General features: G+C 47.8%; 1 protein-coding gene across 7 annotated transcripts in view; it reads left to right on the top strand.

The window, feature by feature from the left end:
* LOC149325116 (solute carrier family 41 member 1-like) overlaps positions 1-26,983 on the top strand; it is a 54,218-nt gene that overhangs the window by 4,660 nt on the left and 22,575 nt on the right. For 6 of the 7 annotated variants that reach the window (XR_016286279.1, XM_089563448.1, XM_089563447.1 and 3 more), the window contains exons 2-6: positions 7,467-7,895; positions 12,511-12,618; positions 16,266-16,337; positions 19,326-19,617; positions 24,634-24,784. Coding sequence is in view for 6 of the 7 variants with exons in the window: in XM_089563448.1 (XP_089419574.1) it covers positions 7,503-7,895; positions 12,511-12,618; positions 16,266-16,337; positions 19,326-19,617; positions 24,634-24,784 (1,016 nt within the window). In the remaining variant the exon portion in view is untranslated. The remainder of the gene's footprint in view (positions 1-7,466; positions 7,896-12,510; positions 12,619-16,265; positions 16,338-19,325; positions 19,618-24,633; positions 24,785-26,983) is intronic. The other variant, XM_089563453.1, reaches the window with a different exon arrangement.

Below are 26,983 nucleotides of genomic sequence, written 5' to 3'. Positions count from 1 at the left end.
AATTGCCAATGATAAACGACAGCCATCGGTCGCTGCTGTCCATGCTCGTTCGCAATAATCATTCGCACAGTGATGCAATGCTTGCTATGCTCAATACCAATGCAGCGTCACCTTCAAAGTAATGTATTTTGACGGCCGCATCTTGTAAACACTTTCTTCTGCATTGTTCACATTCCGCCTTTATTACTACTTTTTTGAGTCGTCGAGTTCTTTCCAAAGAAGGGGGGGGGGGTGCATCACGCAGACTGGAAGACGCTATTTGGTCACTGCCAACGCAGGAAGGAAGAGGTGTTTGTTGCATCTGAGACACAATCCCATTTCTCTAACACATATTTTGAAAGTAACACCACCCTTGTTCGTAATAAATGTGCGTTCATTGTAACTGCAATTGGGCTTGACTGTACTACAGGAGAACAGGAATTATCATGTATATGTTACAATGACACTAGGCACATTGGGCAGTGCTTGTCTTACTTCCTGTGTACACTGTGCATTAAAATGTTTCTGCCTGTAGTGAATCCATCCGGGTTCATCACATGTGCATTGTGGAGAACTGCATTTACAACACACATTTACGTTTTGTGCTGGGTGTAATCTGGAGCTGTTAGGCTCGTCACAAGTGAAGCTCTGAATGCGCCTGCTCGTTGCATGTCTGTAATTTAACTCTGCATGTGCACTGGCCACCGTGCTTTGCTGACGCAGTCAAGATGCTAATGGTGGATTGCGCAGGCAACGTACAGCATAAGAATGTAGACAGTGTCATATCTAACAGGGTCACATTTTCATTCATGCAGGCTTCATTGCATGCCCCGTAACACTGCAGAGGCTTGACATTGGTGCGAAATATCCTATTGTCATGACATTAAAAGTATGCAGTGAGCATGAGAAGTTAAATAATGAATGACATAAAATACTACGGCATGAAAAAAATCCAAGTTTTCAGCACTTCCAGTCACCTGTTAAAGGCCAATGAACCAAAAACAAATCAACTTCCCTCTTTTTTAGCCATTTGCACTTTAGCCGTGCTCTCTGAGGTCGTCAGTTTTTTGTTGCACTTCATCATTTCCTGCTTGCTAGAAAAATGGCCAGCCATTCAAGCAAAGGCAGCGTAGCTGCTGGTTTAGGGTGCAGGAAGTTGTCACTCCTCTTTCATTCTAATGCATCAGGCACTCTCTCCTACTGCGTCCATCACGTACGAGGGGGTACCCAAAAGAAACCGGACTTATTTTTGTTTGAACTTATTTGTTCACATTTTAAGCACTGACCTTCAATCTCCTTCAAAGTATTCCCCACTTGCAATGATACGCTTGTCGAATCTTTCATTCCATTTTTCAAAACATTGTTTAAATTCATCTTTTATGATGCTTGACAGTGCCTCCGTCGTTTTTTTCTTCACCTCAGCAACATCAACAAAACGCTTTTCATTCACCTATTTTTTTCATTCTAGAAAACAAAGAAAGTAGCACGGGGCAAGGTCGGGAGAGTATGAGGGTTGAGGAATAGGGGTCATGCCATTTTTGGTTCAAAATTGTCGTAGAGGCAGGGCTGTGTGAGCAGGGGCATTGCCATGATGGAAAAACCAGTCACCCGACCGCCACAAATCTGGCCGCTTCCACCACACACTGTTGGCCAATCTTTTCAAAACATCCAAGTAGAAAGCCTGGCTAACTGTCTGACCCTGCGGAACAAATTCTCAATGGACGACTCCTCTCACGTCGCAAAAACAAATCAGCATTGTTTTGAGGTTTGGTTTCACCTGACGAGCTTTCTTGAGGCGAGGTGAATTTGAAGTTTTCCATTGGCATGATTGTTGCTTTGATTCAGGATTCAATTCAGGAACACTTGAGTTGTCCCCATAGCATTGTCGTTGTACGTCTTTCTTAATATTTCAAGAGTTTCCATTCAACTTTTTCCGAGCAAAAATCAGAATTTCACCGGCGCACGCTGTTCACGAAAATCAGCCATTGCAAAAACGACACTCACACAAAACAGTCGTCACTCTAAAACTCTGCCTAAACTTGTCTGACCTCCGTCAACGACGCCACTCGGATTACTGACTCTGGAATGTTCGTTCTATGCGCTCCTAGTAGCAAAACGCGGTACCACAGAAGCTTTGCCGACCAAAAAATTTAGTCCGGTTTCTTTTGGGTACCCCCTCGTACATATGATATGTGTCATGCCAGATGTTGTGGTGCATAAAATTAATGCTTGCACTCTCTCCACACTGTTACTGCATGGCCAAGTTTGGTATGGGATAAAGTTCCGAAATTGAGAGTTGCTGGTTAAATCGAACAAATGGCTGCAGTGGAAGTACAAAGTGTGGTCTCATTGGATGGCAGCTGACAGCCCCACCTGTCTAGCTGAATTTATGGGCAATCAAACTAGTCAGAACATCTGTGTCTCATTGCCACAAAGGATACCCATGGCAAGAACTCTTTCAAGTCATGGTCCTTTTCCTTTCGTTTGAATGCTTCTTTGGCATTTAGTAATGTTGTGTCTGAGCTTCTGGTCTAGTTGTGCTAGGTCTTGCCTTTTGATAGAAACTCTAGCTGTTGTAATTTGTTGCAGCAAGTTTAGGTGCATGATAGCTGCAAGGCCACCGCAGCTACCACCCATTAATTTATTTGTTTAGATATTTTCAAGGTCCGGGAGCATCACAGAAGGGAGTGGAATGCATTAAGGTAAAAACATAACCCAAGATGATGAATTGGAAATAAATGACCCCTCTTCTTTGTTTTTGTCCCCTCTAGTTGCCATTGCTTGCTACATTGGTGCACTGTTATTTTTTTTACTGTTGCATATTCTGCTTTGGTGATTTACAATCGATTTGCGAATAAAAATGTGTGCTACTTTGGAATGAAGAGTTAGCTGCAACTTGCTGCCTATGTCGAGGGCTTCATTTCCACAAGTTCATCATCATAATCATCATCAGCCCGATTACGCCCACTGCAGGGCAAAGGCCTCTCCCATGTCTCTCCAATCAACCCTGTCCTCTGCCAGTTATGGCCGCCGTATCCCCGCAAACTTCTTAATCGCATTCGCCCACCTAACCTTCTGCCGCCCCCTGCTATGCTTGCCTTCTCTTGGAATCCACTCCGTTACCCTTAAGGACTAGCGGTGATCTTGCCTTCACATTACATGCTCTGCCCAAGCCCATTTCTTCCTCTTGATTTCAGTAAGGATGTCATTAGCCCATATTTGATTGCTAACCCACTCTGCCCGCTTCCAGTCTCTTCATGTCGCTCCTATTATTTTTCTTTCCATAGCTCGCTACATTGTCCTTAACTTAAGCTGAACCTTTTTCTTTAGCCTCCACGTTTCTGCCTCGTAGGTGATTAGCGGTAATACATGTTTCTTTTGAGGGGTATTGGTAAACTGCACTTCATTACTCTGATACACTTCTGCAAACACGGTGTGGCTCATGAGACCTTAACATTCAGCCTTAATCATAGTATGCCATCAGTATAGTCTCTACTTTGAGCATGACGGGAGCTGCCTTCAAGCTGTGTATTGCAGCTAACAAAGAGGGTTCAGCTTAAGTTAGGCACAATGCAGCGAGCTATGGGAAGAAAAATGATAGGTGTAACGTTAAGAGATCGGAAGAGGGCGGAGTGGGTGATGGAACAAACGCTGGTTAATGATGTCTTAGTTGAAATGAAGAGGAAGAAGTGGGCTTGGGCAGGGCATGTAATGCGAAGGCAAGATAACCGCTGGTCCTCAAGGGTAATGGAGTGGATTCCAAGAGAAGGCAAGCGTAGCAGGGGGCGGCAGAGAGTTAGGTGGGCAGATGAGATTAAGAAGTCTGCGGGGATACAGTGGCGGCAACTGGCGAAGGACAGGGTTAATTGGAGAGACATGGGAGAGGCCTTTGCCCTGCATTGGGCATAGTCAGGCTGATGATGATGATGATTGCAGCACCTACTCTGTTCTAGGTTCCTCGAAGATAAATCATGATGGGGGAGGGGTGTCTTAGGGGAACGGTGCCTTGCTCAGGCGTTTGGAATGGGAAGTGAAGGACAGGAGCACTTGTGCTCTGGCTAGTGTGGGAAGAATTTCACACGGTCTGCATTGCTCTTGGCTGTAGTGTGTCTTGCATTGCGGTGGTATTTGGAGCACCGCAGTGCTCAAGCTTTTAATTCAACTGATGCGAGAATAATGCCAATGGAATGCAGCAGAGTGTAAAGACACCTCAAGAAACAGATTGCATTCTTATCGTTGATGGGAGCTTTTCAGTGTTGCCTCCTCCGACAGCAAATTGGTCGCATGTGTTCGCCCGTCCTTCAGCTTGTGCACCTAAGCTGGCAGGAAGGTGAAAGTGAGAGCAAGCTTTGTGGCTGTTGTGTGCAGTGCGTCTCGTCACACATGCATGGGCAGTTTTGGTCCTTACCTCTTTTTTTTCTTGTGGCGTAAAGGCAGAGGTGCAGCAAGCAAGCACGATTGCCGATTATTCTGCCGTATATGCATTTACAGCACTCTCTCTGCACCTGAGAGAGCGTCCTGTTGTGTTCGTGTCTCCTTTGTCTTTGTTGTTTTCGCGCCGTCCGAACTACTTTCAAGATGAGAGAGCGTGCTTAGGCACATCCATTGAAGCACCTTCCAGTGCAGAAATTGTGCAAGATTGGATTGCCACCCAGTTGTCGAAATGCTCTGTGTGTTCTTGCTTTGTCACGGTCTTGGTATGTTGGTGTTGGTAACTTGTACTACTCTGCATGAAAGCCCGTTTTATTTTACTATGCACTGTTGTTCCCGTCTGATGATGTCCATAATATTTTAATTTAATTGAGCAAGCCTAAAGGAGTATAGACACCTAACTTTGGTGGCATATTTTCTTCTTTGCAGTGATGCGCAAGACATTACTATACATAATAAGGGAGTAATTACTCATTGGCATCCACCCAAGCACAGCGATAGACTGACTGTACAGCTTAGTTAAAGAAAAATTCACTCTGATCCGGGGTTTGAACCCAGGACCACCGCCTCACCGGAGCAGTCGCGCTCTACCAACTGAGCAAACCGGTACAGCTAGCATATGGGGGGGCGATGGCGGATTGATTATTTCCGGAGCCCTTCACTGCGGCATCCCTCACAGCCTGAGTCGCTACAGGATGTTAAACCAACATAAACCAAACCAAATCTACTCCATTTTTGGAGATTCCTTAAACATTTGACCAACATTACTATGCATGGATCACCATGTGGTATTCACTTGCGTCTGCTAAATAATTTATATCAAATTTCTCTGTAATGCTGTTTCTGCTTCGGTTTCAGAATCTCTGTGACTTCAGAGGTCTGTGTAGGTCATGTGAGACATGAAAAAAGAGCAGTATAATTGCTGCTTCTATATTCGTTGTCATTTCAGCTCTTGAGGCAGGCTAGCTTTAGTGTTCTAATGCATTGAAATGATGAAGCAAGTGATTATATTGCAATTTTTTCATGCCTCACATGACCAATAGGCAACTTACATCACAGTCATCGTTCGGCCGTTGAAACCAAAACTGAAATAGCCTGAGAGAGAAATGTGATTATAAATTATCTAGTGGTCCTAGGCAAATACAGCATGGTAATCCATGTATACTTTAAGCATGATTACAAAGAAAAAACGTGCACCCAAAAATTGTCTATACTCCTTCAGCAGATTTGGCTCTTGGGCCTAAACACCCAAAGGGTTCAACTTCACTGGAGAGCCGTGCAACTGGTATGCCTCACAAGAGACAAGTCGAGCAGCTTGTTTCTGTGTTCTTTCATTATGAGGCAGCGTTAATACTCCACTTACTTGAAAATTAGACAGGACAACTGACATATCTGATTCGCTGTTATATGCTGCCCTTGTAGGCTCCAAATGTGTTTTCCAGCTCCTCTGTTTTGGAAAATGGAAGGTAGTGTAATGAAACAGAAAGGCTACTGAAAACATCGCACTTGAAGGAGTCTGCGTAAAGCAGGTGACAGTATGCTAAGGAGGGTCATGGATCGACGATGCCTGAAAGGAACTGGAGCCAACTGTCTGACGGTTGGCCAGAGGACCAGTGGCAAAATATTTAGGGCTGCCTCTGCAAAACCCTTTCCTTTGTTCTCATCTGGTCGAGGGGCAGCCCGCCAGTTTGGTGTCATTACTAGTGGCATAAATGTTGTCCTCACACACACACACATATATATATATATATATATATATATATATATATATATATATATATATAGCAAACAAGGGAAGGGGAATGAGGGGCTCGTTATAAATATGAGAGAAGCCAACAGCCACAGAAACCAAGGGACAGAGCGGATTTTAAAAAAAATTATTTTGTGCTGTTGTTCGATTTAGAATATTAGCGAGGGCCTCGGTTCTGGCAGCCTTGACGCCATAGGAAGCATAAGAGGGTTCTCACACAGCTTCTGCTCGCTCCTCTATATCCGCTGGAAATAAAGTTCCACCACCACCACCCTCGCCGTTCGATGACGTTCTACGTCACAACAGCGGTAACTCAGGACGTGCTACGTCCTCCGCTTAAGAACGTGGGTGGCGCTGATGAACACTCTCAAGGTTAGGTTATTTGTAAACATAGATACTCCCGAAAGCAGATTTGACAGCCGTCGCCGTAGCTGAGCGGTAGAGCACCGGACGCGTAATTCGGAGGTCGTGGGTTCGGATCCCACCGGCGGCATGTGGTTGTTTTTTCTTCTGCTTTTCTAATCAGTTAGCTTTAAGCGATAACCTTTCAGTAATATTCTGAATCGAACAACAGCACAAAATAAATAAATAAATTTTAAAAAATCCGCCCTGTCCCTTGTTTTCTGTGGCTGTTGGCTTCTCTCTCTCATATATATATATATATATATATATATATATATATATATATATATTACCGGTACTCACCTATGGGGCAGAAACATGGAGGCTAACAAAGGGGGTTCAGCTTTTCAGCTTAAGTTAAAGACAACGCAGCGAGCCATGGAAAGAAAAATGATAGGTGTAACGTTAAGAGATCGGAAGCAGGCGGAGTGGGTGAGAGAACAAACGCGCGTTAATGATATCCTAGTTGAAATCAAGAGGAAGAAATGGGTTTGGGCAGGGCATGTAATGCGAAGGCAAGGTAACCGCTGGTCTTTAAGGGTAACAGAGTTGATTCCAAGAGAAGGCAAGCGTAGCAGGGGGCAGCAGAAAGTTAGGTGGGCGGATGAGATTAAGAGGTTTGCGGGGGTACAGTGGCTGCGGCTGGCAAAGGACAGTGTTAATTGGAGAGACATGGGAGAGGCCTTTGCCCTGCAGTGGGTGTAGTCAGGCTGATGATGATGATGATGGTGAACTGTTGTCCTCAATAGCTGCTGTGTTATTTCCAGTGAGTGATGGTGATGGCTCAAGCTCATCACATGTGTGAGGTAGCACCAGTGAGCCTTTGATGCTGCCTTGCACATGTGCTGGCTTTGCTGCATGCGTGGCTCCGCCAATCTTCACTGTTGTGCCATGATTGTCCCAGGAGGAGGAGAGGCCTGCCAATGCCCTCGCTGCGGCGATGGGCTCCGTCTCCCCGACGACCGGCCCTGTGCCACAGCCTAGCGCACGGGGACTGAGGCACAGGATGGTGCCGAGGCTGACGGGCGACAAGAAGGCCGCCGTGGAAGGCCAGCCACTGGGGGACCTGGCCGCCTCGTCGTCGGCCCTCCGCAGCGGTGCTGATGTCGAGTCAGGGGGCGAGGGGGACTGGACGGCCGACGAAGAAGTGGTGGTGGTGGACAAGGAGCCCCTGCTGCCCCGTCGGCCCAGCATAGGCAGTGCCAAGGGTGATGGTGCCAGTGCAGAAGATGCACCCGAACCCCTTTGGTCAGTCGCTGTGCAGGTGTTTGTGCCGTTTCTCATCGCCGGCTTTGGCACAGTCGGAGCGGGACTTGTGCTGGACGTCATCCAGGTAAGCCCTTGGACAGTTGGCGCAGCATGCTGGTTGGTTTTTGGAAACCAGAGTGGAATTTGATGTGACCGCCTGAAAGCTATGAATGAACTCTCACTTCCTGTATTCGTCATGGGGGGAAATAACAAGCACCGACCAATCGTTACTCACAAACAAAAATAAAAAGCGACGTTTCGGCTCGGCTATGGGAGCCTTGTTCGCAATGAAAGGGAGAATGAAGTGAGGGCTCATTTTAAATGCTTCATGGTGTGACGTAAGCAGCGCATGTAGATCGGGGGTAGATTTCTTTCGTTACGGTTTAGTGTCTGTGACGTGGTTTAGATATGAATGGATTCCGGGTAAAGCCTTGTCGTCTTGTTCTTTTCCAATTCTGTGTTCCTGTATTCGTATAAAACTGGAGCATCCACAAAGCCTTCGCAGAGGTTGTGCCAGCACTTTCCAACTTGTCAGATGGTTTCATGTAGTGATGGTAGGCAGTCGAGAAGGAAAGCTGGCAAACTTGGTCCAACTTTAACACTGTTTATTGGGCAATCTTGTGCCCGCAAGCAGAAAATACTTGGCAAAGAGAAGAATTTCTGCCACTTTCAGCCACACTCACTTTAAAGACAGCATCAAACAAAGATGAAGGGTACGGACAAATGACAGCCGTCTCAAGCAGCGTGTAAATGGCAACACAGGATTGTGATTTTTGGAGAACATTCCAGTCCCTTCTTGCCCAGCAGAGGCATGAAGTGAAAGTGATAAGCCCAGGTGCTACTGGCAAGAAACAAAGCGCACAAGTAAAGATCAGAGATGAAAGCAAACAAACAGTGCTCTGCAGAAATACAAAGGGGTATGTGGCCATGCCAGGGCAAGGGTGTCATTTGATTTGTGTTACATCCCTGCATTAAGAGTTCTTGCTGGCAAAGAACCAATGCATGCCTGATTTTTCAGCTAGCTCTCTCTTTGAGTTTCTTTTTCAACATGAGTATACTTCTGATAGGGAACATTGTCAGAAATCCAAATAGTGGCTTGACTGGCACTACGTATCCTTACCAAGCAGTTTCTGCAGTGAATACTCCCGCATTTTTCGAGCAGCAGGAAAGGTATAGTAGTAATAGTGGTGTCATAGCTTTTTAGCCAAGACCACTTTCATGCACACGCACATGACACTGATGCTGGTACTAACCTACCATATACTCCTGTGTACGGATCACTACCCCAACTTGGCACGCACAAGTTTGGGGAAAAACAGGTGACAAAAAACAAAGGCATCTCATGTGTGTACCATGTAATCTGATGTAGGGCCACGCCCAGTTTTGGACTAGATAATTGAGAGAAAAATATGCTTATATGTTTTCTTCTAATTCTTGTATGAGCTGCACCTTTCAGTGAATGATGGAGGGGGGGCTACCGACAGCAGAATAGCCTAGCCTAGAAATAACATGATGGTACGACCCATTTCTGCAAAGCTCGTGGCAGCGAAGAAGGCTGGAAAGCTAGCGTGGATAGAAACATTTCACACCAAAGTCCACAGGTCTTGAAAAATTTAGCGCGACACACAAGGACAGAAAGAGTAGACGACACGAGCGCTGACTAACAACTGGAAGTTTATTCGAAAACACGTAGAATTATAAAGGAAGAAAGTGCGATAAAATCGTTGGTCAAAAACCAAAAGAAGAAAACTAAACACAACAGTCACCGCCAGCTCCTGCTATCAAGACGCAAAGCACTTGTCCAGATAAGCTACCTCTTTTTCCCGTATAGTAACGGACGGTTTGGCCACGCACGTGTTATGAGCCTTGGCGATACTATATGCCTCGTAAATTTCCCTACACAACACGTTGTCATTCTTGTACACAATCGTAGTGTTGTCAAGGTTCGGCGAGCACTTGCTGGTCCCGAGAACCTTTGACTCACGGCAGTGCAAAACAAGGTTCGAAGACACCGGTTTCCTGCAGTCCAGTGAATTCTTGTGCTCCTGCAGCCGCACATTGATGCACCTGCCCGTTTGGCCGTAATACACCTTCCCGCAGGCCAATGGCACCTTGTACACAACCCCCTTTTCGCAGGCAGTGAAATCGCTGGCATGACTGGCAGTACACTCCCTCGGGTATTTTCGAGGCAGTGTCTTGTCTAGCCTGTTCCGAACTGCCGCGCACACTCTCCCGACCTTGTTATCAGCTGAAAAGACCAGCTGCACATCATGCTTAGCTGCGATCTTCCGTAGTCGATGAGACAGCCCGTGTATGTATGGCATACATGCAACCTTCTGGCGTGGCCGGTCCGCTGGTTCCTGAACCGAGGGGAAAGCCTCGCGCTTCAGTTTTAGCAATAGTCGCTCCGTAAGCCGGGCAAGATGCTTTTGAGGGTAACCAGCTTCTTGTAGTCTGACCACTTGCCTCAAAAAACCTTCCTCAAGTCGGTGGGGACACGACTGCCTCAGGGCTGTGGTCATACCGGACATGGCTATGCCGTCCTTGACAAGTCTTGAATGCTGGGACTGGAAGTTTAGAAGGGGCTTACCCGCCTTCTAAACCCGCCTTCTAAACTTCCAGTCCCAGCATTCAAGACTTGTCAAGGACGGCATAGCCATGTCCGGTATGACCACAGCCCTGAGGCAGTCGTGTCCCCACCGACTTGAGGAAGGTTTTTTGAGGCAAGTGGTCAGACTACAAGAAGCTGGTTACCCTCAAAAGCATCTTGCCCGGCTTACGGAGCGACTATTGCTAAAACTGAAGCGCGAGGCTTTCCCCTCGGTTCAGGAACCAGCAGACCGGCCACGCCAGAAGGTTGCATGTATGCCATACATACACGGGCTGTCTCATCGACTACGGAAGATCGCAGCTAAGCATGATGTGCAGCTGGTCTTTTCAGCTGATAACAAGGTCGGGAGAGTGTGCGCGGCAGTTCGGAACAGGCTAGACAAGACACTGCCTCGAAAATACCCGAGGGAGTGTACTGCCAGTCATGCCAGCGATTTCACTGCCTGCGAAAAGGGGGTTGTGTACAAGGTGCCATTGGCCTGCGGGAAGGTGTATTACGGCCAAACGGGCAGGTGCATCAATGTGCGGCTGCAGGAGCACAAGAATTCACTGGACTGCAGGAAACCGGTGTCTTCGAACCTTGTTTTGCACTGCCGTGAGTGCAAGGATCTCGGGACCAGCAAGTGCTCGCCGAACCTTGACAACACTACGATTGTGTACAAGAATGACAACGTGTTGTGTAGGGAAATTTACGAGGCATATAGTATCGCCAAGGCTCATAACACGTGCGTGGCCAAACCGTCCGTTACTATACGGGAAAAAGAGGTAGCTTATCTGGACAAGTGCTTTGCGTCTTGATAGCAGGAGCTGGCGGTGACTGTAGTGTTTAGTTTTCTTCTTTTGGTTTTTGACCAACGATTTTATCGCACTTTCTTCCTTTATAATTCTATGTGTTTTCGAATAAACTTCCAGTTGTTAGTCAGCGCTCGTGTCGTCTACTCTTTCTGTCCTTGTGTGTCGCGCTAAATTTTTCAAGATGTATGTTAACCAACTCGCCCAATCTGCAGTATTGTTAAATCCACAGGTCTCGTGTGTAAAGTGTGATTTCAAACCACCAATCATCCAAATAGTCATTACGGTAAAGACCATATTGCATTGCTATGGGCTCACATCTCCGCCTTAATTTTCATTTGGAATATCTTGGGTTGCGGTGTCATCTAATAAACTTATGCTCCACTTTTTTTTATTGCGAGTGGTTCTCGCTAGTCATTGAATCATCCAGACTTTCAGTGTGTAGTCCGTATAAGTGGCCTGACAGGCCAATGCCATTTCATCTTAATGTATGTGTCACTGCACAAACAGGGTACTACACATAAGCTGGGTTCCAGTGTAGTATTTGGGAAAAATGCTTGTATCGTGTAAGTGCCATAGCCTTGCAAACTCTGGAAAAGAAATTGCAGTCCTTGTATGAGTTCGTGTGAGACGTTGTGAGGCTGCAGGCCCTTGTGGGAGCTGTCGTAACCGGCCAGTGTTGTTGAGGGCACACATCAAGGGCACCTCAGCATGGATGCATAAGACTGGTCCGGCAACATCACCACTGTGTATATCATGTGGTGTGTGCGGGGATCTAGGTCATTACTTTATGTGCTGCCTAGATTGCAACGTGGAGAGGTGTGTGCTAGCCGCGTCCCTCTAGAGGGCAGGAGTGTCACACGGTGTCCTTCAAGACATCATTTACCCCTGCGTAAAGTGGACATATACCGTATTTTCCTGTGTATAAGACGCGGCTTTTTTTTCTTTCAAAAAACTTGCTGGTGCGTCCTATACAAGGGTCCTATACAAGCATTGCTTAAGAATTTCTTACAGGTACGATGAATTTCGCGATGGTCGCGAGTTAACCTCACTAGCCTAACTGGGTAAATTGGGGTGCGTCTTGAATTTTTCAATGAGAGCCTGCATATATGGCGTGTGCGTCTTATACACTGGAAAATACGGTACTAGGGCAAAGGCATCCCACCTTCTTCAGAAATTTCTTGAGGACACTGATTTGGACTCAAAATGATGACAGCAGCAATTGATGACTAATGGGGGTGCTTGTGGGTATTGCATACTGTGGGTATTGCAAACCTCTGTCTTCTCCGCCTGCGCAGCACTGGCCCGTGTTCAAGAAGGTGTCGGAGCTGTTCATTCTAGTGCCAGCACTGCTGGGGCTTAAGGGCAACCTGGAGATGACACTGGCATCGAGGCTCTCCACTCAGGTGGGGTGCCGCTGATCTTCGTGGCGGATTTGTGCAGTGGTAGCTATGGAGAAGCAGGGGCTATTCTGCTCTGCTAACTACCCCATGCCGCCAAGCATACCAGATGTACGAGCCACATCAGTGTTATTGCATTTCAGATTTTTACGCGGAGACTTCCTCTCTGTGCTGATCACTGCAAATGGGACAGTTTTCACTGGTCAGTTTGGAGCAGCTTTCCAGGGCTCCCTGAGCAAGAACACATTTTACGGGTTGAATTACTGTGAATTTCTTCAAGAGGGGTCATGACACGGTCTACCGACAAATCATGGTTTTACATTGCAGCTACTAACCATGATGTTATTATGTATACCTAAAAAAGAAGTAGGACTCTACACGTGCAATTAAGCTAGAAATTGAAGTTCCAAGTTATCGGCTCCGAGTCCCTCTTCCTGGCAGCGGCGGCCATATTGAAGCAGTCCGAGCGACGTCATGACCCACAGCCCCATTGTCTGCTGCAAAACTGCCACGCACGCGCACAGTCCGTTCGGAGCACAGCGCGCACGTACTCAAATCTGGCCGTGGCACATTGTGGTGAAGTTGCCGAGTCCGGGAAGAAGCTAGACAGAAAAGGGAAGGACACAGGCCTTTGTTGACTTTTTGTCCCCCTGTCGTGACTTCCCCCCTCACCCCTTGGCACCCCCAGCCCGAACTCCCTTTCGTTCATACTCGCAGTGCGCAGTTCAGTCGTGAGCAAGCGCATGGACCATCGGCTTATGTTGTCATGGATTGCGAGCGCGCTAGTGTTGCCTGACTGACATGCAGTTCAGGAGGCTTAAAAATGCGCTCATGTTTTGCCCAGTTGTTCCGAGATGCATAGCAAACAACATGCAGTGGACAGCTTGAGTCTGAAAAATGGTGTAACGATCCCTTTAATCTGGCATCGGGGCATAGATAGATTGATATTCTTTATTTCAGGCAACAAGGTCTCCGATATACACGGGCAAAAGGCAGATGTACTCTGCCTGACGGGGCCTGAGCGCCCGACACAGGGCTCAGTACAAGCAGCAAAAGAAGCAAGAACTTCATACGTTCTCATTATACAAAAAAAACACATATTTACACAAGGTAGAAAGTAGAAGGAAGGTGCATACTTTTGCAGTGACTAAATTATACACTAGATGTGCATTAGAATGAGAAATACAACAGAATTCACAGAGAGAGAGAGAGAGATAAAGAGAGGGGGAAAGGCAGGAATGTTAACCAGAAAGGTTTCCGGTTGGCTACCCTGCACTGGCGAAGGGAATGAGGCTTCTCGTGGCCCCAGGGTGGTGGGCCTGTGACTGCGGTGATCCGCGGTGATCCGCTTTGACAGAAATAAATCATATCAAATCATATCAATATCAAGCCAGGGCAGGAACCCAGCAGAGTCGGGTGAAAGATCCGTAGTGGATGCGGCGGAATTCACAGAGTTAACAGAACAACAGGGACATCAAGAATTTCTGTGTGAGCAACCTTTCAATCATTCGAATAAGAAAGGAGCATGGAAGCTTGCCCCAAATCATTCAGACAGTCGTGTGTTCTTGACCGCACAGCAAAAGTAGGGGGAGAAAAAAAGGTGCCTCAGGATTGCCAGTCAAATTCGTGTTTAATTTTAATCCCACGAGGCATATCAGCCCCACCTTGCATGCACTCTTTGGCGCTGCCCTACCTCATGGTCATGCTGGCTTCCTCTTCCCAGGACAGACAAAGGACAGCGTAAAGTATCTCGGTATCACGTTTACAGCGAAGTTGGATTGGACCGCACACGTCGACACGATAACTGCCAAAGCTTCCTGCGTTCTCAACCTTTTTAAAAGAAACTTTAAACATACAACTCCATGCCTAAAAGAAACATTGTACATTACGAATGTCAGGCCAATTCTCGAATATGGATGCGTATGTTGTGACCCGTTCGCAAATATTTTAAAAGACAAGCTAGAGCGAGTTCAGAAGTGGGCAGCAAGGTTCGTAACTGGCAACTATAATTTTAAGGTTAGAAGTTCTGAGCTTCGGGAAGCTGTTGGTTGGAAGTTATTATCCCACCGAAGAAAAGTTTTCAGAATAAAGTTTTTGTACAAGATTTGCAATAATAAAACAGGAATTAATAAAAGCGTCTATTTAAGGCAGCCTCACTACGTTTCTTTCCGGAGCCCTCCACTACGGCGTCCCTCATAGCCTTAGTCGCTTTGGGACGTTAAACCCCATAAACAACCAACCAACCAACCAACCAACCAACCTCACTACGTTTCGAGTAGAAGGGACAATACCATGAAAACTAGAGGGTATAACTGCCGGATTAATACACTTAAATATTCCTTTTTTTCCCAACACAATAAATGACTGGAACCTGCTGCCTAATGAAGTATTTGAGAGTGAGAATTTCCAGGCCGCAATTGACAATACAATAATCTGATTATGCTGTTCTCAGTGTTGGTTCTGCGTCTTGGGTGTAATCAGAATGCTGTTGTGTTTATTGGATGTTCTTGACATTTTTCTGCAACTTTTTTTTTTTCTGTTTCGTTCGTTTTTGCTGTATTGAATTTTACTGTTAATGTACTCACCCCCCTTACAATAATGCCTCTCAAGGCACTGTAGGTACCGTGAATAAATAAATAAATAAATAAATAACTATCAGTGGGCTCAGGTTGAGCTAGTAAGGGCTGTCCTGGATGCCTTTTACAGGCACAAGGGGGATGTGGGAATCAGAGGCAAAATGGCTTGGCATAGAGCAATGAAATTTGGCATGCTTGTTGGGAAGTCCACTGGGTGCTTATGTGCAAAATTCACTGAAATATCTCAAGTAGTTTTGACATTATAAATCTTTATATGCTTGTTACGCTATAGCAAATGTGCAGAGGGCTTGGCATGACAATAAAACGTCATGGTAGAAGCCTGCAGTCACCCGAAGGGATATTTTTAGCAGCCTGATTCTTTTCTACCCAAAAAGTTGCATCCACGCTTGCATAATGCACTAATTATCGTCATGTCAGATTAGTGACAGAGTGGAAAAATGAATTCATTCATGAAGGTGGAAATGTCACTGAGGATAGATTTATTAAGGAACATAATAGAACAAACTGCATGAAAATCTGTAAAGTCGTCGTCATGCCTTGCTTTCTGCAAGCAGGGCAGTCAGGTCAGAAAACACTTTTGAGGGAAATAAAAGGGGGGTAAGGGGGGAAGGTAACACAACAAGCGCAGACTCTCGACTGTTTATTTATTTATTTATTTATTACAAATACCTCAAGGGCCCTCGGGTGAGGGTATACGAGGGGTGTTGTGTTACCTCCTGGTCCGTGTCTTTTTGTTCGCAGTACCCCTCTTTTATTTACCATGATTGACCCACTAACCCAACAACGTACGCTCTTAAACTCTTGAGGAAACTGACATTTTTTGGGGGATTTCAGCCAGGTTTTCGATACCTATGGTCACAAAAACGCTTTTTGAAGTCACTCCTGGACTGTTCTCGGGGAAAATTTTTTGGGATATATAAGTAAAAAGACCTTGTAGATGCCAAATCTGGTGTTTTTTGGAGTTGCATTCTTTTCTTTTTTAGATTTTTGTTATTTTATCTCCTCTTGGACATCTTCGCCTTCGCCCTTAACGTGTGCCCCGCTCTCCCTGTGCAGGCCAACCTGGGCAAGATGGACACGGCAGTTGAGCAGTGGAGGATGGCCACAGGGAACCTGGCCCTGCTTCAGGTACCCGCTCTGCTGCTCCCTGGGGCTCTGTTCAATTGGGGCTGCACTCTGTGTACTGTAGAGTTCTGCGGCAGTGCCACAACTGTGCATGCCAGCTCCGGCAGTGCAACTTGGCACTGGCGTCTCCCGAAATGCATGGTCCAGTGCAGACCAAGTCGACGGTCGCCAACATCCCGACTGAACCACCTGAAGAATTTTCAAACGGCAAATGCCCATGAGATGTTTTCATCTACCCAGCCCTAGGAAATGGTCACCTTCCTGAAGAAAATCTGTGCATGCAGTGTGCACAAGTGATTTATGAATGTGCTCTGAAATGCTGCCTGCAGGGCTCGACTTGACCGCTTGGGTTTACAATCCTGACAGGGAGGGAGGAGAGGAGGAGGAGGAGAGAGTGGAGCCCAGGATGCCCATCATTCAGTCTCTAAGTGATCGCTGAGGCCTGTGGACTTAAGGTGCTGCGTGGAGCATCAAACGGTGGGGCCACTGTCAGAGTATGTTAGCCTGCGAGAGAGGTCATATCCAAGATGGTCACTTACTGGGATGTATACCGTTCCAGTCAAATACTAGCAGGCATCTAAAAATGTGACCTACCGGTTGTGGTGTTTCCATTCCGAAAATCTTTTCTTTTTCAGGGAGCTTGAGGGGCACAGTTTTCTGGAAAGGAAATTTCCACGAGTATCAGGAAATTTTAAGGCTGGAAGTTGTGTCAGTTTTTCCAATTAGATTGAGCTTTCAGGGTCATGCTAGGAAAAGGGGCCTGAAATAGGGAACTTTGGATGTAATTGAGAGAATTTTCATTACAGTGTGGAGCATCACTGTCCTTAGGCAAAACAACAGAGTTGCATCGCAGCAAAGAAAGGCTGAATGGTGGACACAGAGCCAAGGTTTGAGAGTACAGAGGTGACACGGATAGTGTGCGTAGAGGTCCAATCAGCCATCGCAATTCACCGCCCGAGGTGTCTGGCGGTATCACTTCTTGACGGGGGGGGGGGGGGGGAGAATCGAAGTACGCTAACGCTTGCCACTTTGTAAGCAGTAAAGTGGCTTGGTGATAGCTCTTTGAACGAGGTACTAAATTTTTGCGTGGTGCCACTCCTGAAGCTGGTTGTGCTTTTGCCTTCAGGTGTCAATGAGAAGATGAGGGCCATCGTAAGTAGCCGCCCTGTGAGGCAGAACACGTGTCCAGTTGCCATAGTGAAGGTGCAAGGGAGAGTTGTACTTGTAGAGAAAACTGCTACACTGGATCAAAGCGTGCACCGTAATGTCTGTCCAGCTGGACTGGTCTGGAAGGTGGACAGAGCCAAACTTTATGTAACCTGTCTTGCAGATTGCTTCAATGTGGTCAGCAGTCCAAGAACCTTGCCACGATAAAATCAAATCAAGGATGCCTTTTGATGCAGCCCTTGCCAGCGCATTTCTTGCATAAGCCATCAGTTCTGCAAGAGTGACCACAGTCCTGCATCGTGTGTTGCCTCTAATAGGAGGAGTACAAATCTATGTGTGCACCTGTGTATACATACATCCTGCCAATGCTTGAATGTAGCTTTTGTCTGAAGCATCAGCATGCTACTTCTAGTATATGGCTGCTACTGTTTTAATCAGTGCTATTGCATAACCTAGTGGGGTATATCTTATGTCTAAAGCATGCCTCTGTCTCTCTCTCTCTATGGGAAAGGGGGTGGGCACAGGAGGACAGATGGCTGGCATCTTTCCGGGCGGGCAAAATGACCAGAACACTGTGTACGAAGTGTTCTTTTGTACGAAGAACACTGTGTACTTTTATTGCAGCTGTTTAGCCACCCTTGCTATGCATTTGTTATCTAGGTGTGGCCTTTTTTTTTTTAGTGTGAAAGCGCTACTTAACGCGGTTCTAACCAAAACCCTTGTGTAAAGCCTGACCTAGACTCTTGGAGGGTGACCTTGCCCAACCTGGGGAAATAAAATAAATATCGCCGCGTCTTGGTTTCGAACCTGCTGTGGAACGAACAGGTCAGCTTCAGTGGCCACTGCACGAGAGCACTGTGCTATTGCCGCAGCCGATCAGGCCTCGTATTAAACTGCAACACAGTCTGGCACTGTGCATTGCATGTTGTCATCTTCATCAACTTGCATCTGTGTGCAAAGTCATGAAAGAAAAAGAAATGCGTTTTCTTTCAATCGCTCTTTAAGGTACGTGGCGTTCATGCCCACCTGAAAAAGCCTGCGTTCACTAAATATTGCAGCGAGCAAACGATGACAACGAGAGACTGCATGGGCTGAAGGCAGACGAAGACAATGAAGTTCTCGCTGAGTCTTCGGCGGCACTCGCAGCTGTTCTCTTCGCTTGTGTAAATGACTGTAAATGTATTCTTTCTTGCAACATATTTGGTGGAGGCGCTGGGTATTGATCCCGGTACCTCTTGGGGTTACAGCGCTAAACCGGCAGCAATTTTTTGTGTCTCTGTTCACAGCGGCCCGTGACATAATCCGGTGCATGTCGAAGAGTTTGGTTGTTGGGTGCATTCACCTTTTGCAAGTGGATGCACCCGTGCTGAATCTCAGTATGCTGGCTGTTTGATGCTTTCATACTTTTTCTTTTGTTTGCTGTCGCATTGCACTTTGTGGCTGCACATCGTGAACACTCGAGGCACTCAGTAAAAACACGCGGGTGTTGATTTCCAGCTCAAGTTTGTTGAAACCCATCAGGGTCATCTGAGAGCCACTGCACATTCTCACAGGCCTCCTGTTTTGCTGTGGGCCTAGTATGTGTGGCCACACCAAGCTGCCCTGTCATCAGCAGTTCTGCTCTTGCAGCTGTGCCTATTACTGGTACGGGTATGGTTAGTGCGGGCAGTGCAATAGTGGTTGGCGCAAGCATTGCACTAATGGTTTGGTTTTTGTGGGGTTTAACGTCCCAAAGTGACTCAAGTTACAAGGGACGCCAAGTGCAGGGTGTGGTTAGTGTAAGCAGTGCACTGACATTGTATGTGTTGTGGTGTGTGCGTGCAGTGCCAGGCAACGGTCGTGGGCTTCCTGGCGTCCCTTTTTGCCGTCGTGATGGGCTGGATCCCCGAAGGCGTGTTCGTGTGGCAGCACGCGCTGCTGCTGTGCGCCAGCAGCCTGCTGACGGCCAGTGTGGCCAGCCTGGCCCTGGGGCTGGTCATGATTGGCGTGGTGATTGGCTCGCGCAAGTGCAGCGTCAACCCGGACAACGTGGCCACACCCATTGCTGCCTCCCTCGGTGACCTCACCACCCTGGCCCTGCTGGCACTGGTCGGCAGCTTCCTGCACTCCTGCCTCGGTGAGTAGGCCTCCTGTGGGCACACTCTGGCAGCCCTTTCTTTAACGGTCTGGAAACTGTACATAGTCTCAAAACTGTCCATAGACTTTTGTCAATAAACTCTATAGACAATCTCAGCCGCCACGGTGGCTCAGTGGTTATGGTGCTTGGCTGCTGACCCTAAAGACGTGAGTTCGATTCCGGCCGCGGCGGTCGAATTTCGATGGAGGCGAAATTCTAGAAGCCCGTGTGCTGTGCGATGTCGGTGCACGTTAAAGAACCCCAGGTGGTCGAAATTTCCGGAACCCTCCACTACGGCGTCCCTCATAGCCTGAGTCGCTTTGGGACGTTAAACCCCCCATAAACCATAAACCATCAGTAGACAGTTTATAGATTTATGGCCATACACTTCTAGTAGACAAGTAGAAATGCTTGATTGGTTGAAACACATCCTTTACTAAAAGCCCTCATGTGCGCATAGCTCGAGGCATCTGTACGGGCATCTGTGACCCCACAGTTGTCATGGCGGCCAAGGCGGGTGCTGATTCCCGACTGCCATGAAGCTTGGGGCTCAGGCCTTCTGCCACAAGTGCTCAAAATGTCTGAGAACTACCATGTGCATGCATCACCTCTCATTAGACTTGCCAACTTCCCAGTGCAGATCATCATGCGTGCACATGCAGTACCGAGCCAACATGCAAGGCCGGATCATACAAGTGCTCGCTCTCTACTGTAAAGCAGTAGCATGCAGATGCAATATGCAGCAAAATTTGTACACGCTTCCTTGAGAAACACATTCAGAAAGCTGATATGCATGTTTTTCGGGACCATGTATACATTCCTTGCCGGCAGAAATATTAATGGCCGGCAGGTGACAGACCACAGTTGAGTGGAACGTATTCCGATTCTTAACCGCTTACAGCCCACAGGAATCAATTCACGATCCTAGAAATCGCAGCGACCACAGCAGAGTCCGTCACCAAGCAGGGTCAATTGTCTGCAGTCATACTGACTGCGTAGTTAAACACACGATAATTTGAAAGTATGGCGTGTCACTCGATGAGCAATGCAAGTGTAATTTTTCTCTCCGATGTGCTGTTGAATGAAAGACACTAGAGCGCGACTGTTCATCGCATGCTCCTGAAGATTCCTTGAAAATTACATGCAAACAGCACGCAACACATAGAAAGCCACACGCTCGTGTCAGTGTCGCCGACGTATGCTTTCGTGGGCGTGATCAGCTGTTTGCTCTGCAATCTGCAGCTGGCCTCAGTAACTTCACATAATTTCTTTCGCTGCCTTGGAGCCTATTTCTACCGTGCATGTGCGTAGCAACAAGACGCAGCAGCACATGAAGCATCAGATGGCATCTGTCCTCCGTGATCCGTGGTTGGCCAAGCCACCATGATAGTCTGTGTCTGGTTCCTGTGGCCACCAGCCTATGTGCCTTCCTGTCAAGAGAGAATTTTCTGGCAGCCAGTCCGAGCACGATAAATTGAAAAGACCCATTGCGTCATGCATCCACTGTGCTTTATCGATTCCATTCAAGCAAACGCAGCACACAGAATACATTTGACAGACCTCTTCAGTCACATAGCAATGTCACGAATAACAAAGCATAACCACTATAAATAATGCAAAACAATGGCTGCTTAGTGCTAGCACGCATAATTCGCATTTGGCCGAAATACGCAAATAGACAGTTTTTTTTTTTTGCCATCTCTCTAATCAGACCTCTGGATAATTTGAACATTTGTTCCAGTCCCTTCAGGTTGGAATTAACGAGGTTTTACTGCATGTATGCACAAGGCAAGCCAGCTTGAGGGCTTGGCCACTCTACCCTGTGTCCACTCTCCAGCAAAGGCTGACTTGGGCTGCAGCATTCACCCAGAGGCCCTGATCCAGACCATGACACAGATTACACTTCCCCACAGCCACAAATCTGCCCAGTCACTCATTGGCTACTGCAGCTGTTTGTGTTCAGTGACAGTTCAGTGGCAGTGGGCATCATCACTGTGTTACCATATGTTGCTCTATATACCATATAAACGCATGTAAGGGCCGCACTTTTTTTTTCCTGATTTGAGGGCCAATGTTCAGGGTGCGGCCCATACACGCGATGTGCGACAAATTTTTTTTTTTAATAAAAATGCACCAATCAGGGAATTAGCGGCATTTATTCTGCGCTCAGTTGTCACTCGCAGAGTAGTATTTCGGCTCTGAGCTGGTGCTGTGCTCTGGTGCACACTCATCCCACAAGAAGTCGTGCAGATTGCCCGCTGTCAACGCGTAGCCGTTGTTCCCCATTTCCATCACATAAGAGAGCAGCTCTTCTTCCAGTTCGAGAAACTCGCATGGCTTGCCTTTAAAAATGCGCTTTTTGCAGTTTGTGTTTCTCAATGCATCCTTTTGGTTGCACCATCACCGGACATACTTCTCAGCCACGTCAAATTTCCTTCCTGCCCGCCGCACGCTTGCTGTGTTCGAGAGCTAACTCCCAGCCATGTAGCTGTTAAGGTGCTTGCCCATTGGGCTAAAACTGCAATGCTTGGCGGCAGCACGCGAAAGCCACAACCACCACCACTACGGTGAACATGCTAACACGCCACAAAAGCAACAAAAGGCTGGAGCTGGTGATACTGATGCCAATGTGGAAAGCGGGAGGTCGCAGTGAAGATAAAAGTTGACGATGATGATGACCGTGGCCTCGGGCACCATCCATGGATGGCACTTGGAAGCTCCTGTGCACGTGTGGGCCCTCTGCAATCAAGTGGTCCGTGATCAAGTGCACCGTTTGCTCGCAGCAGGAGCTGATCACGGGGCCACTGTGCGTGCATTTCGAAGGCTATTCCCGCCTGAGTCATGGAAAGTTCGGGTGCGGCCCTTACACGGATTTATTTTTTCAAAAACATTTCCTTTGGGAAAACGGGGTGCAGCCCATACACGAGTGCGGCCCCTACACGTGTCTATACTACTTAGCTTGGCTACTGTTGAGCATGAAACGTGGATTCAGTGAGGGGAACTTCGAAGAGATGTTGTGAAAGTTTTTGTAGCGGCCTGACACCAACCATTCCCTTGCATTAAATTTATTGAAGGAGTGAAAAACACGCTATTGAAGCAACTTAATCTGCTGACAGAGGAGAGCATTGCAGCGCAGCTGCAGTATCCGGAGCTGAATCCATGTTTTTGGCCCAACACTAGCCAAGCCAAGTATGAAGCCTCATCTTCCCGGTATTCCTGCGATGGATGAAGTGTTTTTTGAAAGGAGTACAGACACCAAATCTTTGCTTGCATTTTTTTTTACTTTAAAATGACGCACTAGACCTAAGTATGCATAGATCACCCAGTGGTAATTGCCTATGACCGCTAAATTATTCGAAATTGAATTTCTTCTTGATGCTGTTTCGGTTTCATCAACCAAATGATGGCTGTGGCATATACTTGTAAAAGAGCCACAGTGTAACTACTGATAGTATGTGTTTGTTGTCACTCCAGCTCTTGAAGTAGACTGGCGTCAGTGTATACACAGGCAAGCCCACTTATAACAATACTCGTTTTAAGAATATATCGGATATAGCAATGGTCAGTCGCGGCACCATCAGCTTTACCTTGTGTTCTGTGGTAAAATAAACCGCTTATAGCAGTGCTGTCATAGCACACAGTCGGTTGTAACAATTACCGTATTTACTCACATAATAGGCACACTTTTTTTCCAGAAAATCCGGCTCAAAGTTCGGGGTGCTCCTATTACGCGGGGTAAAATTTCCGGAAATTTTTCGACTCTCAAAATTGAACACACCGCGTAAACGCACTCGTGTACAGGCCGCATCCCGTTTTCCCGAAGAAAATATAAAAAAAAAAGATCCGTGTAAGGGCCGCACCGAAACTTTCCACGACCCACGCGGGAATAGCCTTCGGAATGCACGCGCCGAGGCCTCTGCGATCGGCTCCGGCTGCGCGCAACGGGCGCTTGATCGTGGAGGCCACACACGCGCACAGGAGCTTCCAGACGCCACCCACGGAGGGCGCCCGAGGTAGAGCTTATCATCATCATCGTTTTCCTCCGCCGTGAGCTTTCGCTATCCATATCGCCATCAGCATCTCCAGCTCGTATTTTTTTTGTTTTTTTTTTTTTTTGTTGTTGCTGTCAAGTGCCGGGATCTGCGGTAGCGCGATAGTTCATCGTGGTTTATGGCTTTGCCGCGGAACGTTGCTGTTTTAGCTCGATGGCCAACATGGCTGGGAGTTTGCTCTCGAACACGGCAAGCGTGCGGCAGGTCGGAAAATACGACGTGGCCGAGAAGTGCGGCAGTTGCGACTGCGGCGTCCCTAAATTTTCGTACGCGACTCCAAGCGCCGAGGTTTTCGCGGGCCTAAGTCGGGAACGTTTCCGGCTGGAGATGAAGCTTTCCAAACAGACGTTTAAAGTGAGCATCCCTGAAAACTGTGTGTGGCTGTTCTACGCGATGTCGTTGTACGTGTTGTGGATCCGCAGCAGGACTAGTAGTCAGTTCAGCAAAAACTTTTTTAAAATAAAGATTGAGGAGCGGGGGTGGCGAGGTGTCGGCTTGCAATCGTGTAAATACAGTATTGATCGCAGTGCCAAGTTCGGGGTGCGCCTTTTATGCGCGGAAATAAAAAAAATCTGATTTTTCGCGCCCAAACTAGGGGTGCGCCTATTATGCGAGTGAGAGCCTGGTCAGTGAGAGCCAACCTTAAAAAAAAACAAAAAAACGTGGAAACACTACAACCACAACCAGTTTCGTACAAGGCAGCAGCATACAGAGTATTGTAGTGAATTAGCGTTCCATGTAAAAAATGGTTGCAATTTTTTTAGCACAGATGTCACGATCCAAAGCAAAACAAAGCAGTGAGAGAAAAACATTAAGACAAAATGCATCACACAGAGTCATTTTTTCATTGAGCATAAGAAAATAAACACAACATAGTTAACACAAATAACTCGGTTTGCATTTGTATGGGGTAAAGTTCAACAGTGAGGTGTGATTGCTGAACGTGATTACGGATGCTGCGCAGAGTCCCACGGAACGTGGCTGGTGGTGCTGGTGCTGGTGTCGATGGTGTTGCTGCTGCCCCTGTGGGGCATGCTGGCCTGTGCCAACCCCCACACCCAGGAGGTGCTCTACACGGGCTGGACGCCCGTCATCTCGGCCATGGTCATCTCCAGGTGGGCCCCCCTCACATCGCCCGCTTTGTAGCAGGCAGATGAGGAACAGGTGCTGGAACTTTACGCGCAGTCAGCGTCAGTATGAAGATAACTTCCGTGTTAGGTATCCCGGAAAAAAGTGGCTGCGAGGGGGGCAGACTAGCCTCACACCGGGGGACTGTCTAGCGTTAAACATTGCCAAGCTCAATTTCCAATGGTGGCCTGTCTGGAGACAGAGATTCTTAGCACCGTCCACTGCGTCACAAGTCAGACTGCCACCTTGGTCAGTTGCTCTGCAGCCGCTGGGAACTGAGGAGGAGGAGGAAAAACTTTTATTAGAAAACTATGCTGTGCGTCTTTTCTTGAGGGGAGCCCTCAGTCCAGGGCTCCATGTGCCGCTGTGTTATCCTGCAGGCCCGCCAGAACAGCTGTCGCTGGTCTTGCAGGTTTGTGCCGGTCAGAGTGGTCTCTCAGTCCATGACCCCAATTGCCGCCTCTATTTTCGCAACACGCTCGGTGAGCCGGTGCTGGTCGGTCGACTCCGTGCTTGACAGGGCATCTACCTTCCCAAGAGGAAATGGTGGGGAGGGTTATGGGAGGGATGCTTACGGGTGGTGTTGGGCAGGCCCAAAGGGAATGGTGCAGTGTAGGTCGGCATTTGTCCGGGTAGAGGTTGGGGAAGAACAAGTGTCTGTGATATAGGCTAGGATACTTGTGAGTCTGAAGTTGATGCTATGCCACAACTACGGCCTTGGTTAGTGTTCGGTGTGGTGGTGGCAGTGTTCTTCTTTGTGTGCGGTAATATTCTGTGATATGAGTGTAAGTGTGCAGAGCCATGGAGGCGCCCTTTGTGTGGGCTTCCTCCTCCTCTTCCGTCGACAGCGCCCGGAAGGTTGCTGCTCGGGCGAGTGCGTGGGCACTCTCATTGCCGGCTAAGGGAAGCACGATCAGGGGTCCAAACAATGCTCACGGTAGGGAATATATCAGGATTGATCGGTGGTAGCATGCTCACGGCCTACAAAGGTAAAGTACCCTTCGCAAATTGGGGTGTTCGTTATGTGTGGCCATGTGGTGTACGGAAGCGAGTGCTACCGCTGTGGCGGTCTCCTCAGCCGCCATGCTCGAGCTCATGCCTTGAACGGAGCCCGTAATCTGAACTGAGTCAATGGTATTTGTAACCACTATTCCCAAAGCGCCTGTGCCGGACGGGTATTTCGCCGCATCGACATATAGGACGTTTTGGTCAGAGCCGTATTGCCACATGAGTGCCTTGACTCTCTGGCTGTGGAGCTCGGGGTGCATGTTCTTCGGAACTGGCACAACTGTGATCTTAGCTGTGAGTGTGGGCGGGATGGCGTGCTACCCCTGCTAAGTGTGCCACCTGCGCAAATTGCTTCTGGAGCAGCTGTACAGTATAGGTCGCTGAGGTGGAGGTTGATATCAGGGTCGACTGCTTTGGTCCTTGAGTGCACACAGATAACGAGCAGTTTCAACTTCTCAGGTGCGCACATAAGCCCGCACTCAGTCGCATAGTTTTGTGTCACCTCAGTGGTTTCTTGATGGCTATCTTGGATGTGGCTGTACAAGCCTGTCATCATTCATATCGTGATGTCATCAGCACAAAGGGCATGGTGCACATCAGGAATTCTAGAGAACTGCAGGGGAAGGCCATCCATCGCAACGTTACCACGTGAGCGACAGAACCGAGCCCTGTGGGGTGCTCCGACCTGTGAGGCGGATTGGTGGTAGCGGTTCGACCTGAGAGGAAGGCCCTCGCGTAGTCGTAAATGCGCCGACCACAGTGTGATCTCGCTATGGCCACCAAGATGGCATCATGCGACACATTGTCGAAGGCCCCCTTCAGGTCTGAGGCCAGCACAGCACTGGCCTGGGTCCTACCAGGGTGATCTATCACTTCTTCTCTCAGCTGAAGGTGCACATCTTGGGTCAAAAGATGCAGCCAGAACCTGAACGTGGTGTCAGGGAAGAAGACGTTAGTTTCTAAGTGTGGGTGGAGCCTGTTGAGCACAATCAGTTTTCCAACGCACGACGTCAGGGAGATGGGACAAAGGTTTTGGAAAGCCAGCAGTTTGCCTAGTTTAGGAATTAGGTTGATGTCAGCATAGCGCCATTCTTGAGGAAGTATGCTGGTCCTCCACGCTTCATTATAATAATCTGTCAGAGCAGTTATTGAGCCATCGTCGAGGTTCTGGAGCATCC

Source organism: Amblyomma mixtum, chromosome 10 (genome assembly GCF_055824585.1).
Source record: "Amblyomma mixtum isolate Tamu chromosome 10, ASM5582458v1, whole genome shotgun sequence".
In the NCBI taxonomy this organism is placed as follows: domain Eukaryota; kingdom Metazoa; phylum Arthropoda; class Arachnida; order Ixodida; family Ixodidae; genus Amblyomma; species Amblyomma mixtum.
This window is presented reverse-complemented; position numbering and strand designations above follow the sequence as displayed.